Below are 16,916 nucleotides of genomic sequence, written 5' to 3' on the forward strand. Positions count from 1 at the left end.
GTCTTACAAATATTTTTAAAAGTCAGTATTTAATATCAGTATAATATTTTATGTATATGGAATTATTGTGGTGTGTCGAAGCCAGGGGAGGGGGCCTTGTGTGTACGTGTCTCTCTGTTTGTCCAGTTTTCGCGCGTTTTTTCCTCATTCGTGATGTACCAACTTGCCCACACTATTGCCTTATCTCAGGGGAGGGAAGCGGTGTTTCGTTGTGTCTTAGCGAGCCAGGACGGCTACAAATGTTAATAATTGAAATACACCGTTGATTAAAACACTAGATGTAGTTTCAGGTGGCTTACTCACTTCCGTTGGCTCTTCTTCTGAGCAGAGCATCTGTATCCGCGGAGGAGAGCGAGGAGGAGGGCATGCAACAAGAATATATAGTGGGAAAAGAAGTATACTCAAACGAGAATCGATTTTTATCTACGCTTTGTTTGTATGTATTTGACAAAAAATTCACATATTGTATATTGATAGTATCTTGAAAGGGTCGAGTGGCGTTTTTTGTACGTAGTATTCTGCTCAGATACTTCTTAACGTTGAGTATTCTACTCAGTTAAGTCTTTGCCTGCTACTCAGTAGCTTTCGAATTCCACAGTTTCCATCGACTGGAGAAGAATTTTCACGTTTACTTACGCATCACGTGTAATCACGTTTAATCACGTGTACTCTCCGTTTGTCAGTGAGACAATCGTGTGGTGAAGCGGTAAATTCGGGTGCATAGGACGATAGCACGAAAAAGCGCTTACAGAAAGTCGGCACTATAAACGCTGGCACACTGATAACCGTTCAGTACGCAGCATATTAGTAGAAGGTAGCAGAAACACGTACATAATTTTGACAGCACCACTGGGCGTTACTCTTGCACTCCTCCATACGCTGCATCCGTAACCTCTCGACTCATAACATTTTGACACATGGAGTCTCCCCGTCTTACCAGATGACATGAGCGATAAACTGAAACTGGTCCGATTATTCGCACGGTCATGTCCTCGTAGATGGTGGCACGTCTTCTGGTCGAAGTTTCAGCTTGGAGCAGCGCACGTACTTGCGAAGAACGATGAAGAAAATGATGTGGACCGCGATGGAACAGGCGTGGATGACGTTCACTTGCAGGATACGGAAAGTCGTCGACATGGGGTTGGCGACACTGATCACGGGCACGTTGTCAACCGGTGTTGTGTGGGGCGCTTGATGGGCGAAGTACAGGCCAGCACCTACGCACATAGGAATGTTCTGGTCAGATTTGCAGAACAGTGGTAGCCCTTCCATAATTCTTATGTGTACGGCAACACTTCGAGACAGGTCAACTCGAACAGTTGAGATCTACACAGTCTACAAATCTAAACGCGTCCGTGTCTGGCTTAGGCGATCGCATGACTCCTCTGAGGTAGGGATGGAACGATATCGATATTCTTATCGATTTTATCGATACTTTTAAAATATCGATATTTATCGATAAAAATACCGATATTACACATATATTGATATCTATATATTACACCGATATAGGTATCGGTACACGTGCTGATAAAAATATCAGTAATTCGGCAGCTTGTGCGCGCGAACAGGATGTGACAAAAGGAGCGGATCAATGAGTTTATTAACCAAACTTGTCGGCTTTTTCCCCCTCTCTCCATTTTGATTTGGTTTTGCTTTGGCGGTGAGGAAGAGTTGGGGAGACAATAAAAAAAAAAAAAAAATAGAACGCGATGCCGATATTTCCTGAAAGATATGATGCACGTTAGGGGAAACGTGTGTCTATAGCTTCTAAAAGGTTGTAGATCGTCCGGGGCTGCATTTCGTGTCGGACAACGCGTCCGAATGTGCAGAACAAGTTCACCGAGTGCGCGACGCATGCGGCAGCCGAAACCGAGAATTTCCTGTTGCTGGCGTGACATCACTGAGGTCACAGAGTAGTGCGCCCGCATGCTTCAAACTGTTGCTTGAACGGTGATCATATTGCAAAACACTCGTCGGAGACTGTGTATACTTAGATTATATTTGCATTCTTTTAAAGCAAACACGTAAAAGATTCGCGTCTACAAAACATGAGAATCGATTTCCCCGTCCGTCACCTTTTCATATGCACCACTCTCAATGTGCGGACTACTAACTACCTGAGATACACCTCTGACTGCAGTTCTCAAGGCGCCTCCGAGTGTAGTTTCCTTTTCGGTGGAAGTTGACAGAGGATAAGTTGTGGTTAAAACTTCAAACGAGGGGCCGACATTGTGGTGCAAATTCACATCAAACCGTGTACTTTCACGAGGACATCATTGCCAACAGTCCTTGACAAAGCTTTGTCAAGAACTGTGCACGTGGTTCGGTTGTCTCAGTGGCGTTATCATAATCCAATATGTGTTACGCAGTGTATACGCGAGCGGGCAAGCACAGCGTTCGCTTACCTGTAGGAGTCATAGACGCGGTCGATGCTGTTATCGTTGCGGTGATGTCTTCTTGCACAACCACAAGGGCGCCCTCAACCATAAACATACAACGGAATATTACCGAGACAGCGAATATTACCGCAGCTATCAGTAAAAATCGACGGTCATCCTTAGCAGCTCCGTAGAAGACGAGCACGTAACCCACCATACTGGCGACTACGATGACTATCTTGGTGGCCAATGACCAGGGTCCCAACGCTGCCAAGAATACGTAGCCACGGTTGGGCTGAAGGCGGACAAGCGTCGTTATGGCCAGTGCCAGTTTGCACGCGTCCACTGCGGCACTGGTCACCGACAGGGCTTTGAGGTTGACCACAACATTGCGCAGGTCTAGTGCCATGACAAGGCCGTAGGACTGTCACTTCCTTCGAAGGAATATCGCGGAGGTTCCCAGACAAGTGTCATGAATCATCAGTCTTATCCAGCCCATAAACGGCTTTACCGGAGATCTGCGTCACTGGCAGTTTGACGATCCCACAGTCTTGAGCATGACGACGCCAGATGTCTTCACAGTCGTGGTATTAGACGGAGCTTCGGATGTTTGCATTCGTGCCGTCGGTCAACACAACGCGAAGCTGACGCCGTCCACAAAACTGGAACGCGCTTCAGCCGCTGGTCGTTCAACTTTGTCGTTTTCAGTCTCTTGCTCGAGCGATGTGCCTCGAATAAATAAAGCAGCCGGCACTGATTTGACCATTCGTGGCTTTGAGCGCATTGCTTAAAGAGCGGCGTGGCTCAGTGGTTAGCGTGCTGGCCATGTCACGTCGAGACTGGGAGGTACCCGGGTTTGAATCCCGGTGCCCGCTGTGCTGTCTGGGGTTTTTCCTGGGTTTTCCTCAGACGCTTTCAGACATGTGTCGGCACATTTCCCTTAGAAGTCGGCCCAGGACGCATATTCCCCCAGGGCCGACAACAGTCGCCGCCCTTTCACCAACACCACCCACCGCTTGAGGAACGCTTTCAGACATCTGTTGACCAGCTCGCGTAGTGGTTAGCGTGCTGGCCATGTCATGTCGAGACTGGGAAGTACCCAAGTTCGAATCCCGGTGCCGGCTGTGCTGTATGTGGTTTTTCCCGGGTTTTCCTCAGACGCTGTCAGACATATCTCTGCACAGTTCCCTTACAAGGAAGGACGCACATTCTCCCAGAGCCGTTGACAACGGCCAGACCTTTCACCACCATCATGACTACCACGTTGTGGAATACCGACTCGGTATTCCGGATATTCCGGACCCAGCCTAAGGGTCGGGCTCACTGTTCGGTCCGCCTTGTGACGGGTATCTTGCTCACATCACGTATTAGATGTGAGAGTAGCAAGGTTGTCATCAGATGGAGAGAGGTTCTTCATAAAATAGAGTATAGATATATGGAATTCAAGTGTGGCAAGATGGAGCTGCATTGCCCGCTGTGTTTCTATTTGTGTCATGTGGTGGAGGAGCCGCAAACAAGGCCTTGCTTATGAAACCGTATGCAGCTGATTATGTATTTCCGGGAGTCGCCCTAAACGGTAACATTGCATCTCACAATGGATCTTTTTCACAACGGCCTATGCGCATGGCCTTGAGGCGCCGGACAGGGTTATCTCGGTCTTCACTAGATGGCGCAGTATGGGACGACAGAAGTGGGGACCAGTGGGGAGACAGCACGAACGGCGCGGGCTCCTCGGTCCCACTCCGGACCGGTTTCGGTCCATTGTGCTACCCACGTGGATTTGTTTTTTTTTGGCGCCCGCCGAGCGTGGTTCGCTGGGGAGCCGCTAGGATGTGACGCGTATGTGAAAAAGATCCATTACTCACTTGTTTCTTCACGAGCACATAGTTAAGGAAACAGTTATGTAAGAACGCGCGTCTAGTACCATTACGACTAATAATTTATTAAAATTTTTTGATAGGAGAAATAGGATAGCATATAATGTCACCCTTACGAAAGCAGTCTGGGCGTTCGTGATATGGTACTGATTTTCCCATTAAATACGAAACGTGACCAGGTACTATTTATTTATTTATTTATTTATTTCCATACACCTCAAGGGCCCAGAGGGCATTACAGGTACTAAAGCACTTAAAGGGAGACTCCCCTTCCAAAACGTGTTGAGATAACAGTGTGTCAATCTGTACCGTATGGTATTTCAGTGGATACAATTTATCATCCCCAAGTGGCACAGATAATTAGAAAAAGTAGAAATCCCATGAGTGATTAGGCGCTCCTCCACGGAAAAGCAGTCCAGCAACACTGGGTTTCACCTCACCGGTATTCCTCGTGTACGGCTTTCTGTAGGTTTTGCCTTTACCGCTGGCGAATATTTTAGAGCAAAATTGAGGAAGCAGATGACTGGTGATCCATGTAACACGAAGAAGTTACAAAGCGCGTTCCCGAAAAACAGCCGCTGGCTCGCACGAGTCGACACTACCGGTGACGTCACGGGCGGTACAGGATGTAGGAGAAGGAACCTTCAGAAGTTTCGGTTTCGTTTTGAGCTAACCAGCTCTTTTGGCAACTAACGAGTTCCCGACTGCCAAACCAACGTTATTTCTCATTTCGGAAGAATGTATCGAACTTATTTACACAGCCATTATAATAATTTCGGATTGTCCCGGACTCTCACTGTCATGTGGGCAAGAATTGCGCTTGTCCCACCCTACAATTTGCAGTACAAACATACGCCATTCACTTAAAGAAAAAGAGACTCCGTTCTGTGCATATTGAAAACAGTACCGAGTGAACGTAGGCTATAAAATGGGACGAAGTAAATATAGGAGAGGGAAGAAAGGAGTGAAAGAGTGTTCCATCACCTGCACCACATCTTCCTCCTCTCTTTCAAATTAAGATCCATTGTAATTTGATATTCTCCGGCTTATGGGTGACGATGGGCTCGATATTGTTTCAAACTCTGGGGCTCAAACAACAGATGGCAGACAGAGTTCTTCCCGCAACGCCGACATGAAATTCTGCCCTGGGTTATCGATTGCTCCCTAATATACGTGTTTCACTTTCGTTCTTTGTGTGCCAGGATGTCAGTCGCGAAAGGCAAGCACTCTTCACGTGAAATTCCGTGAATTACTTAATTACGTCCTTGGCTGCAGCGTTAAAAGCTTGGATTTGTTTGCTCAGGGTCCTTTCAACATTAACGAGAACCTGGGCAAAGATATGTGCAAACAACACACGCGCCGTGTCGTACTTGAGAGCAGGCCATTTATGGTTGGTTTTGAGCACACAAACGGCGCGGCTTATCATGTTTGCAAGCAATTTGTTAGCCGCCCACTAACCTAAACATACAAAAATAATTTATTTTGGCATGTTGAGACGCAGTTGTGACTATAGTTGCAGCACAGGAGATCGTGGTATTCTTACTATTGCTCAGTATAATAAACATTAGCTGCATCTTTTTGACATTCTGCCATATCGCTGGTCAGTGCCGGCGACTACGCCCCCCCCCCCCCCTTCCCCCTGGCGAGGTCGCATGAAGGTGCTCCACAGCGACAGAGAAAGAAAATAAAAAATACAAGGGCAGGCGCAAATTTCCCAGTTGTCTCCCGTAAGGTGAACAGTAGACGCCGACCCTGACCCCGGTTTATAGCGCCGCGTTTATTCGATGGCCTCTGGCCATAGGCGGGGAAGTTGCCTTTATTTTGTAGTGCACTACCGTTACTCGCTACTTTTTCAAAAAAGTAACGCGTTACGTTATTCGTTACTGTTGCAGTAGTAGGTAACGCGTTAACGCCGATACTTCTCAGAAGTAATGCCGTTACTTTTGCATTACTTCACCAGTTGTCCTTATAATATGTACCATTTTCAGTTGAATCACATAAGTGCATCCCGCAAATCAATACAAGCAATGTTGGGCACAAACAAGGGTCACGCATGAACACAACTTACATGTACGATTTATTGCAACGAAGAAGTAGTTGATGTTCAAAATTTTCATCTGTGAGCTTCGCCCTTTTGGCTGAGAGGACGCTTAATGACCAGTGAGTGATCCTTGTCAAGATTGATAGAGACGGTGACCTTTTACCTCGCACAGTACAAATCCAAACAGTCGATCCCTTGGTACTTTGTTACTTGCTCAGTGGGTAGGGGCTATTTTTCTGTCGCTTTGGCTCCATTCGTCCGAAAAATAGAAGTGTTAAACAAAGAACCACGCATCTGAACCACGGTAGGTCAATAATCTTCTTTTGCGTTATTCGTGGGTCAAGTTTAGACAGCGAAGCAATGTTCCCGAATACGCAGTAACGCATAACGCCGTTATGCGTTAGTTAGTAAAAATGTAATGACGTTACGTTACTCATTACGTTTCTCCCAAGTGTAATGCGTTACCATATTTCACTACTCGAATGTAACGCGTTACCGGTAACGCACTACTTTGTAACGCGTTACTCCCCACCTATGCCTCTGGCATGGTGCCGACGACGGCGGAGCAAACGCCAACTTGAGTGTCTACGAAGTGTCGAGGAACGCGCCCCTTGGCCTGCTTCCACAAACGCGGAGAAGATTCCTCAGCCATGTTCTCTTGCTTCGGTGGTGCTTCGAGCACGCGACCCTGCTCCTCAACCCTGCTCGTGAAAGCACTGAGGACGCCGCTAAGGAATTTCCTCTACGTTCGTGCTGGCGGGCTCTGATCTTCTGGCGTACTCCTCATCTTGTTCTCCAAGCAAGTCAGCAAAGAGGCTTTCGTGCAAAAGTGAGATGACAGGATGGGACACAGTCCTCGTTGAGAGCCTTGATTTTTTTTTTTTTTAAGTTCTGAAAAGAGCACATTCGTTGAATTATCCATTGCGGAATGGACCTTTTTCACAACGACTTATGCGCATGACCTTGAAGCGCCGGAGAGGGTTATCTCCGTCTACACTAGATGGCGCGGTGTGGGGGTATGGGGACGACATAAATGGGGTCCAGTGGGGAGACCGCACGAAGGGCGCGAGCTCGTCGGTCCCACTCCAGTCCGGTTTTGGTCCTTTGTGCTACTCACGTGGATATGTTTTGGCCCGTTGTGACGTCCCTCGTTTCCGGTGCCCAAGGGGACGGAGCACAAAATTCAAGAATGTAGCGCTATATGTGGGAACGGGTCCTAAGGGCCTGTCGGTCTTGGGCACAAAGCGGTGAAACAAAGGTAATTGGACTAGCAAAGTAGCGCAAAGCGGTTGATCTGGCCAACAGATCAGCACCTATACTCCAATCATCTTCATTGCTCCAAACTCCAAAGCACGCGGTCCTGTGACGTGGAATGAGCGCTGCCCTCCCTGCGCTCCCGATCCACGCGCTTTCGGTTTCGACTCGTTTGATAGCAAAATTCGGCGATGAATATTTCGACGTACGTGCTGGTTTCGGGTTTTTTTTAAGTAAAAGTACTTTTAACGAGGGTTGCCTGCCATTCTGCCATCTTTTCCACGAAACGCCATAATTAAAGGGTTAATTAATGAATTTTATCTAACTATATAGTCATCTACTAGTCGTCATCACATGTTTAGGAAGTTTTCCGTTATGCACTCATTCGGTTCGTTCGGAACATTTTAACCACACGTAGATTTTTTTCCCAGCATTTCAAACATATTTTAATTTAGGTTTTGATGTATGGTACGTACGTATGCACAAGTTCTGTTTAGCGCATCGACGAAGGAACGACTCCTTCCGAAAGCTTGTTTTTTAGTAAAATAAATCATTTGAATGTTTCAGTCTCTTTAAATACTCATCTTATTCGATGGACAAAGTAGGATGTGGCATTGGTGTACACGCGAAAAACGCGTGACTTCCTCGAGTTCGAAGCATCATTTCCTTAAAGATGATGTCCGCGAGGAATCGGAAATTCTAAAGTTAATGTGCTATCCACTTGGAGATGCCTTCCAAGAAGAAAACGCCAACAAAGTTTCCAAAATTCGTTCGTGTTTTTTTTTTTTTTTCATAAAACATCGAATTCGAAGCCAACTGTTGGCTTCCGGTTGAAACGGCCCTTCCTGCATCGCCTCTTCCGGTGACGTCCCTGTCATTACCGGCGAGATTCCCAATCGCTCAGCTGACGGCGTCGCCAGGCTGGTTGCAATCCGATACTTCCGAAAACATGAACGCAGATGCTTCTAGCGACTGTTCGGCAGCAGATTGCGAGTTGGAAGACCGCATTTTGTGACGAACAGCCGGCCTTCATAACCGACTCCGTTCACGTCGGTCCGCACACTGTTGCCTGAATTCAGCCGGGTGCGCGCAGCCGGCTGCAAAATCCGATTGAATTCATTTGCTAATGTTTGCGACTGTTTCTAAACTAAACATTCGGGTTACATGTATTTCAGACACCCACTATTCCGACAAATCCGTTTTTTTGTCCGGGTAGCACCTGAGTTTCTGAAGGGAATGTTTGCCTTTTTGACGACAGTATTCGTATAATGTTACCCCTCTGTTCATAGCCTTATATCGTAGCTTATGCGGTGCCTTTCTTCAACCCAGTGTGCTTCAGGTGCTCATGATGGAGGAAGAGGAAAGGGCTTTGTCGTTCCTTTGTCCTTCAAAGGCTGTTTCGCCGCTGATCCTATTTGTCTGGCGGAAGATCACTGGCGGTCTATGTAGGCGCCAGTGTCTCAAAAGAACAATCGATATCGACTATGGGAGTCGGTGAAGTCCCCAGAAACTGCACGAACGTAGTAGAAAGTTGGTTCAATGGGATTCATAAATTTCTGCTTCAGTGTGCTCTCTTTAAACTCGGAGTATGGGCCGAGCTTTCTATAGTCGCATGCTTCAGTCTTCGAAGTTTTGTCAGGAATACTCAATATCTGCATGCTGTGCTGCTTTTATGTCTGGAATTCGGGGTGAAATCGAGACCTATTGGTGCATTCGGGGGTTATCTGGTTATTATCTCTTTTTCTGTCCCGCAAGCGGCCCGCATTTAAAGGTGCATATATTAGTCAAACATGCATTACTCGCGAATTATAGCCAAGCACTGCATGCTGCAACATTAAATGTGCTCGCCTCACATAGTTTATATTTGCACTCGACGAATATTAACATCAGACGTCCGGGTATCGACTGATACTAAATACGTGATAAGTGACACAACATGGTACGTGACTGGAATTGGGGGAGAAATCGGGTTTAATCCGAAAAAGTCACATCCTACAGTCACACGTAAACATTATCCTCATGTCAGGCATCGGACGTTCCCTGCCGTTGTAAAATAATTCTGGGCATGCAAGCGCACACCTTTGGCGCATAGCGGCATCACGAAGAAAGGAATCTGCTGGTCATGCATAGTAATCTCACACGCGCATGAGATATTCCACTCATTTCACTTTTCCAGATGTTCATTATTAACACCACCAACTAATTGTCTTCTGTAAACGTTCGACAGTCAACCTAACGTCAAGCATAACCAGTCATCAAGTTAAACATTCAACTGTAAACGCTTTGTGTTGCCGGCTCCACATTCGTGGAACCACAATCTTCATATATATATATATATTTTTTTTTCTTTTAAAATCTAATTAATTCATATTTAAAGACAAGCGCTGTGCCCTGTCAGCTTCTTCCTCGATCCTTGTTCTGTTTGCGTTTTTGTTTAGATATGAAATAGCGATAGACGCTTTCGAGCGAAAGCGTCACAATGACTGGGTTGCGCCGTGAAAACGCGTTGCTATCCCTGCATTGCTCGGGCTTATAACGACGCGAGAGCCGTCGTAAAGGCAGGGAGCCACGTAATTACCTCACAACTTACAAGGTTGTAACCTTGATGTGCACCCGGAGTGATCGCCTTTTATGTTTGTCTGAAGCAGAGCAATAAAAGTACCACTGGAGGTGGCCGTGTTTGGCGTTTTAGCGTCCTATATAAATTGCTTCCATTTCGGTGTAAGCGTTTAAGGTGTGGCCTATTGCGGTTTACGGACTGCTTGCTTTGGAGCCAGAACATAGAACACTTAGACATTTGTAGTTAGCAGTTTGTAGATAACACTTTGTAGCTTTTATGATAATTAGCTTTCAAGGGGTACACAGAAAGCCTGCACGCGGAAACTGTGGTCGGGATATATCTCCGTCCACTTGTTGCACGCATTTTGCCTGATAGTTTTGGGGCGCGGACAATTGCTCACCTCATTACAAAATACCGTGGAGCCCACCGTGAGATTTTCATTTCCTCGTGAGGGCCCCATGCAGTTTCTGCTCCTTTGGAACTTACACTGCCATCGAATCCAGTCATTTTTAGCTACCTTTTGTATTCATATCCGATAGTTTTTTTCTGATATCGTTTATTTATATGAAGACTACTTTTATTAAATTCAAGTAAGAACTATGCGTATTAGCCTAATCGTCTTGCAAGAGAACGATATGCTGCCGTTATGACATTTGTGTGTAATACTGTTCCTATCCCTGTGTACCGTGTCCCTGTCCCCTCCTTTCCATCTAAACCAAATTATTGTGTTCCTGTAGCAGTAGGGAGTCATACCGTGATCAGGAAGCACTCTACGCATTTTTTTTCTTCTTCTATCACATCACAAGCACTCTACGAAAACGATACGGTAAAGGTAGCTGTCAAATGAAAGAAGCGTGATGCCGTCCACTTCAAAGGAAGCATGCGATTGGCTTGCCATGATTCCCATCTCTCTCACATAACAACCTACATGTAACTGGGTATGGTGTCGCAACAGCTCGTGTCATCACCATCGCATATCTGTTACTGTTGTTGTTGTATGGTTGAACTGCAAGCGTGAGTTGCTTAAAGGAGCAATTAAGTGACATCTGACGTCGCTCGAAATCCTGCTTCATCTGTCAAGCTGTCCACCAGGAGTCACCATGCAAAATATTTTCGCTCTGCGGTGCCTTATAGCTGTGCAATCGAATTTACAAAAAACAGTCAAAGAAAGCAGCCGCAGATGGCAGACACGATTCTCGCGTGACGTATTGAAACTGTGCCGCTGTACGTCACTGGTCACGTGAGTGGACTAGCATACGTCACGACGCTCTTTTCACGAGGAGAACAGTTTTTCAAAAGTGAGCGGAACAGAGCCCGCGCGCTCGATCTGTGGGTCACCTACGTGCATCGTTCTTTCGCAGGAACTCATTTTATTCGTTGGAGAAAAGTCTGCACCGAAAAACGAAAAAAAAAAAAAATGTGTGTTCCTGTTCTGTTCCACCCCCCAACGTAATGCCTTTTGGCGAGCCGAATCATTTCAGTTTCCTCGGTCTTGTACACAGGCTATGTCGAGTTCCTCGCAAATTGGACAAAATGCAATCTCTGCCTATGGGCGGTAGCGGAGGAGACGGAGCATATCCTGCTGCGTTAGCCACGCTGACAGTGGTCCTGTTCTTACGTCGTTCGGAAATGGTTTGTGATGCAGACGAGTGGAGCAGCAGGTTTAGGGAATACGCGTTCTCGTATACTTTCTCACATACGGAATAGACGACCACACGTGACACTTGTGTGCGTGTCAAAATGACATGACAGATTAAGTGGCACGGTTTTGGCTTCGTTAGGATCAGCGTACCGCAGCACCATTTGTGATGTAATGAATGTGGGTTGTTGTGTGTGGAAGTAACAGGTCTTGTCAGCAGGGTCCAGTCTCTCCTCTGGTTTTCTTGGTCATTCATTCGTCCGTCCATTGAGGTTCTTAATCGTCCATTTGCGCTTCTGTCTGGAGGGAATTTATTTTTGGGCGCCTACTTTATCCAAACAGTCATTCGTCAGAATGAATTACGGATCCTCGTAACGGCATTGCTCCCTCGAGGAGAGAGACTCCCACCTCTCGCGGTTCCTCTCGTACCACTCATATCAACGTAGAGTGAAGGATGGTGGTCTTCGGCCCCGGCGGACTGGAACGGACTTAGTTCCAGGTCGTTGGCCTTTCGAGACGACGTGCTGGAAGCACTCTCTACCTTTATCTTTCTCGAAGAGCCTTTTTCAGAATAAAGCTGCGAGGAGGAAAAAGTTCACGGATCATTGGCATCTATAGGCGAATGATTCGTTACTTTTGCTGTGGTTCACGTTGGTAGTCCCTGTTTCAAGAACGTATAAGTACGCGAAGTGCAGTTTGAGCAAAATCGTCTGAGTTACCGTGGGCTGGCTGCATGAATAATGAGGTTGACGACCAAGTGACCGATGCTGTGACTCCAGTGGTTTTGGGGTTCGGTTCAAGTTCCCGTTCAAGGTTATCGGTTCGGGTTCGGGTTCAGCGCAAGCAAAATAACGGTTTGAACCGATATTAATCGGTTCGAACCGATTTACGTCTGCTACCAAGTTAGAGGTAACCCGTTACTGTGACTAAGTTCCTTTTGTTAGTAACTTGTACTAGGGTTCCGGGTTGTCGGATTATCCCAAAAAATCCGAAAAACATACACTGGTAACATTTTATGCAATTCGGATTAGTCCGAAAACTCCGCTTGGCAGAGGTTTTTTCTGATAACCGTGTTATTGTTCTTGGCCTGCTTTTGTGTCCTGGGTTTCTCCTGACCACGGATACCGGCCCCGCCGCAACATGATAATGGTTTCCGCGACCTAGCGTTTTCGTCGGCGGTCATCGCAACCACTTAAAGATTCACAGCCTGGGTTTTTCTCCAGTCTGTTTCCTTGTCCTACCCGTAACTTAAGCACTAAAATAAGCATCGAACCGAGGTCACACGGAGTGATCTTTTTGGAAGGGCAACTAGTTGCAGTGCTGACGAGAAGATGGGACGCACACGAAAGCTGCCCTGCGACTACGTCAAGGAGTACTCTGATTTCGAGGAGTTCATATCGTCCGGCGATCTCGATGCAGAGGTTGTCGTATCTAAGCACTGCTATAGACCGTTTACAGCAGCCAGTTGCTTCGGGCGCTAATAGATGGCGCCACAGTAGCCGCGCCATTGCTTGCCTTCTGGGAGTGCCTGTGTGCCTTTGCCTATGTGAGTGTTTCCGATCTTTTTTGCCGCTGTGCTACAGTTCTGTACAAAATCTGAAAAAACAGAGGGAAGACTTGTTCCGTGATTGAGTGTACAAACTGTGACAGAGATCTGATCGTGTGGGGCGAAGCTGTTTGTTAAATTTACGAGCCGTCGCTATACAAAGACTGCCCGCGTTCGATGCCTTTTGCAATGAACGGGTTTCCAAAAAGAGAGAAAAACAAGCTGATTCGACAACAGTAGTAGTCGAATCTTTAGAGGAAGGATTTCAAACCGGGAGAGTCAGCGAGGGTAAGTAATGCAGCCCTCAAAGTGGCGCAGCATTTCTGTGTGAGCCCCAAACGCCGCTGCAGGCGTTGGCTGCTGCTTGTGAGAATAAGCTTTCCCCGTAGTAGCAGGGGTCACGTTCCTTGCAGTTGAAGGGTTCCGTGTACATGCCTTGTCAGTGCACGAAGGATTCGTGAGCCCCTTGTTTGTCGCCTCTACAACCTTGATGAGCGGTGTACAAATATGACTGCACCTGCTGCTCAAACCCGCTTTACATGTGCATGTTGCCGCCAAAGTGGGCCCGAAGCGACTCTCTGTACTACACGGTCTTCGCACTGTTTGTGTCGACCTGATGTCGGCCTTTAAAATTCATACATCATCGTTGCACTGGCACAGTACTACACCGATATGGCAGCTGTCAAACAGCTTCGTTCCCTTTGCAAATTCTCTGTAGTTCAGCGTAGGCTTTCCGTATCCCTCTAGCTCGTTGATCATGTGGTTGTATACATCTGAAATCAACACTAAAAGTATGCTACTTCATAAGGACAACATTACAGCCCTTACATGCATATCTTTCTCAGGTCGCTGTACCGTAACTCTTGCGATAAAAAGCAAGAAATCACGATCTCACAATATTGCATTATGAAATTGCCCACAACAAAAGAAGAGGGAAAAAAACCCGCCGAAATATGTAGTAACTCAAGCATAGTGGGGTCGATCGTCTGGGTCGCACGAGGACAGAAATATCACTCTAAATCAAGAAAATGCACTCATCTGACCGTTGAAGCTTGGGCCAAAGCCTCGTGCCATCCTTCCATCCGGAATTCGTTGCAAAAAATTTAAAATCGGAGAAAGCGTCTCTGGGTTGCACCGCCGTACTACGTGCGCCGTGCCAACAGGCAGCCGAAAGAGAAGGCAAGCAGTGGCGCGCAAGGTCACGTGCGCTAAGATGGCGGCGCCCACATAACTCTGCTGTAAACGGTCTATAGCAGTGAGCACAGCACACGCAAAGGGTGCATTTGGAATTGCGGAACACTTCAGTGTGCGTCGCACGAAATGTATTTTTAAGCTTGTGACTCTTTAGTGTCGCGTTTTCGTTGCACAACCGTGCGTGCGTCGTCAAGTTTTCTCAAAATCTCGGATATTAACTGGGCTGTAAGTCATACACTCCGAAAAACTCCGTTCTTCGAAAAACCAATAAACTCCGAAAGACATGCTCCGGTAAAACCACAGGGGTGACACAAACCCGCCATTGTTGTAACTACCCTCAAGCGGGTGCTTTTGGCAAAACTGCCATCTTGTCCTGGTCGCACGTCATAGAAAACGTGATTTTGAGGTCATGTGACTTTGTTTACATATCGTTTTGCCGCTTACCGACATATTTTCGCCGTCATAACACCAAAAGATGAACGTGTTTTGCCAGCGTAAACTATGCGGTGCTTCTTCCGCAACATAGTAGCCCGTTTCAACTTAGTACATCGCATCGGCTCGGTAAGTCTTAACGCGCGGTCGTCATCACATCTTTGGAAGTTGTCAACAATACGAGGCTTTATGTGTAAAACTCCGCGTTTTATTGCGAGATTATCGGATAAAAATAATTACCGTGATCGAAAAACATCCAAAACGTCGTCCAGAAACAATAACCGCATTGTTTACAAACGGTTTGGCCACCGATCACGGGCGCCGCCATCTTTAAGGTCACGTGTACCTTGACGTTTGCTGTGACGTGCGACCAGGACCTGTCCAGGATGCATTGCGTTCGCAAAGCACGCTTTCGTCTACGGAGCAATACATTGGATGCCACCCCTGTGTGGGTAAAGCGCAGAAATATACTCCGAAAACCCGGAACACTACTTGTAACTTAACTCGGTACTTTTACGTCGTGGTAACTTTCAGAGGGACTCGTTTTTTATTTTTTTATTTTTTTTCAGTTTCAGGCAAACTAAGTTACAAGTTAAATTTAATTTTTTTTTTCACTCACGTACACTTATTTTCTTGCTTTCTCTCCGGTTCTTTCATGACATTTTATGCCATAAAACGTGATATTCAATCAATGACAGTATTCTAGTCAGGAAGTAAGAACCGCTGCGGTTGATATGAAGCTGAACCATTGTACGCCCACAGGGACTAAGATGCAAACCGTTCGAATTCTTCGGCATAAACGAAAACGATCTGAGTGTGTTGCACTCCTCCGGAGGCAGCTGAAGGTTGAACTCAACTACTGACGCGCCCAGCACCTGTGTAGTGCTGTTTTGTGTCCGAAGTAACTTAGAAGTAACTCGTTCTTTTTTCTAAGTGGCTCCGTAACTCGAGTTGCATTTCAGGCTGAAGAACTTGGTTATTAACTTAGTTACATTTTTCGTACGGTAACTTAACTCGTAACGAGTTCTTTGTGACGGGTAACTTCTCTATCTATGCTAATCGGTGTACAACATGCGAGAGGTAATATCAGGTTCCGGCGACGGCTTGCTCCTCTTTCCTACATCTTACTACCTCGGCAGAGAACCAGGCAGTTCACAGCGGGTCATCCTTTACTGTACTGAAAAGTGCTGGGAAATGGCGTACAGCATACCATTGAACTCCATTACATAGGCTATTGCCAATTTGCAAAGAAAAAAAAGAAAAAGCGGTCACGTAGTATAGGCAGAAGTATCCCAGTATCCCAGAGTCCCATGCGCAGGCCAGCACGCTGCTACCCGTTGAAAAGAGGGTGAGAGGTCGCTCCTCTGTTTCCTTCCTCCATGCTCTGGACCACACGCCAACCTTTCCCGTGGTCACTAGAGGTCTGCGTTGCTTGTGGATGTCACTGTGAACTATTAAAATTTACGCCGCCTTCACACTGGGATGCTGAATGAAAGGAAGCAGCCGAGGCAACAATACGAAGTGTAGTTGTCGTGTAGTACATCTTTTCTTACACCTCGAGTCACAAAAATGTACAGGGATATCGCGAACCTTTTGGAGGTGAAGCTGTAGGAGGTGTATGGACTCACCAATTAATTTGTCTGCTGTATGAATTCAGCAAGATTCCAAGCGATGCAGGGACTTTATGCGCGGCAGTCGAGTTGGAAGGTATAGGCGTTTTTACCGTCTGGCGAACCGGTTACCGCATCATATTTCTTTTTTTGTTCAGTTCCGGTTCGCTCAAGGGGAGAGGAAAAATGTTTACGGTTCGGTTCGGATACGGTTCGGCAAAAAATAACGGTTTTTTGCGGTTTTCGGTTACGGTTCAGTTCCGGTTTCGACCCCTGATTTAAAGTACGCCGCAAAAACCGACCGTGCGCAACGGTGGCGGAGAGCATGCCGTGCCAGCTTGTGATCTGCCCGCGACCTCGCGCTGACGCTACAGAGTCCGCG

The 16,916-nt window shown here is 46.7% G+C and overlaps 2 protein-coding genes across 3 annotated transcripts in view; one reads left to right on the top strand and one right to left on the bottom strand.

Annotated features, from left to right (window-relative positions):
* Positions 1-16,916, top strand: part of LOC135385892 (WD repeat-containing protein 37-like) — a 142,138-nt gene that overhangs the window by 10,361 nt on the left and 114,861 nt on the right. The gene's annotated exons all lie outside the window — the stretch shown is intronic.
* LOC135383918 (uncharacterized) lies at positions 640-3,099 on the bottom strand. Its single transcript, XM_064613203.1, has 2 exons — positions 2,409-3,099; positions 640-1,217 (listed from the first exon to the last, which is right to left on the bottom strand). The coding sequence occupies exons 1-2, from the start codon at positions 2,788-2,790 to the stop codon at positions 985-987; spliced, it is 615 nt and encodes a 204-aa protein (XP_064469273.1). The 5' UTR covers positions 2,791-3,099; the 3' UTR covers positions 640-984.

This window comes from Ornithodoros turicata, chromosome 2 (assembly GCF_037126465.1).
Source record: "Ornithodoros turicata isolate Travis chromosome 2, ASM3712646v1, whole genome shotgun sequence".
In the NCBI taxonomy this organism is placed as follows: Eukaryota; Metazoa; Arthropoda; class Arachnida; order Ixodida; family Argasidae; genus Ornithodoros; species Ornithodoros turicata.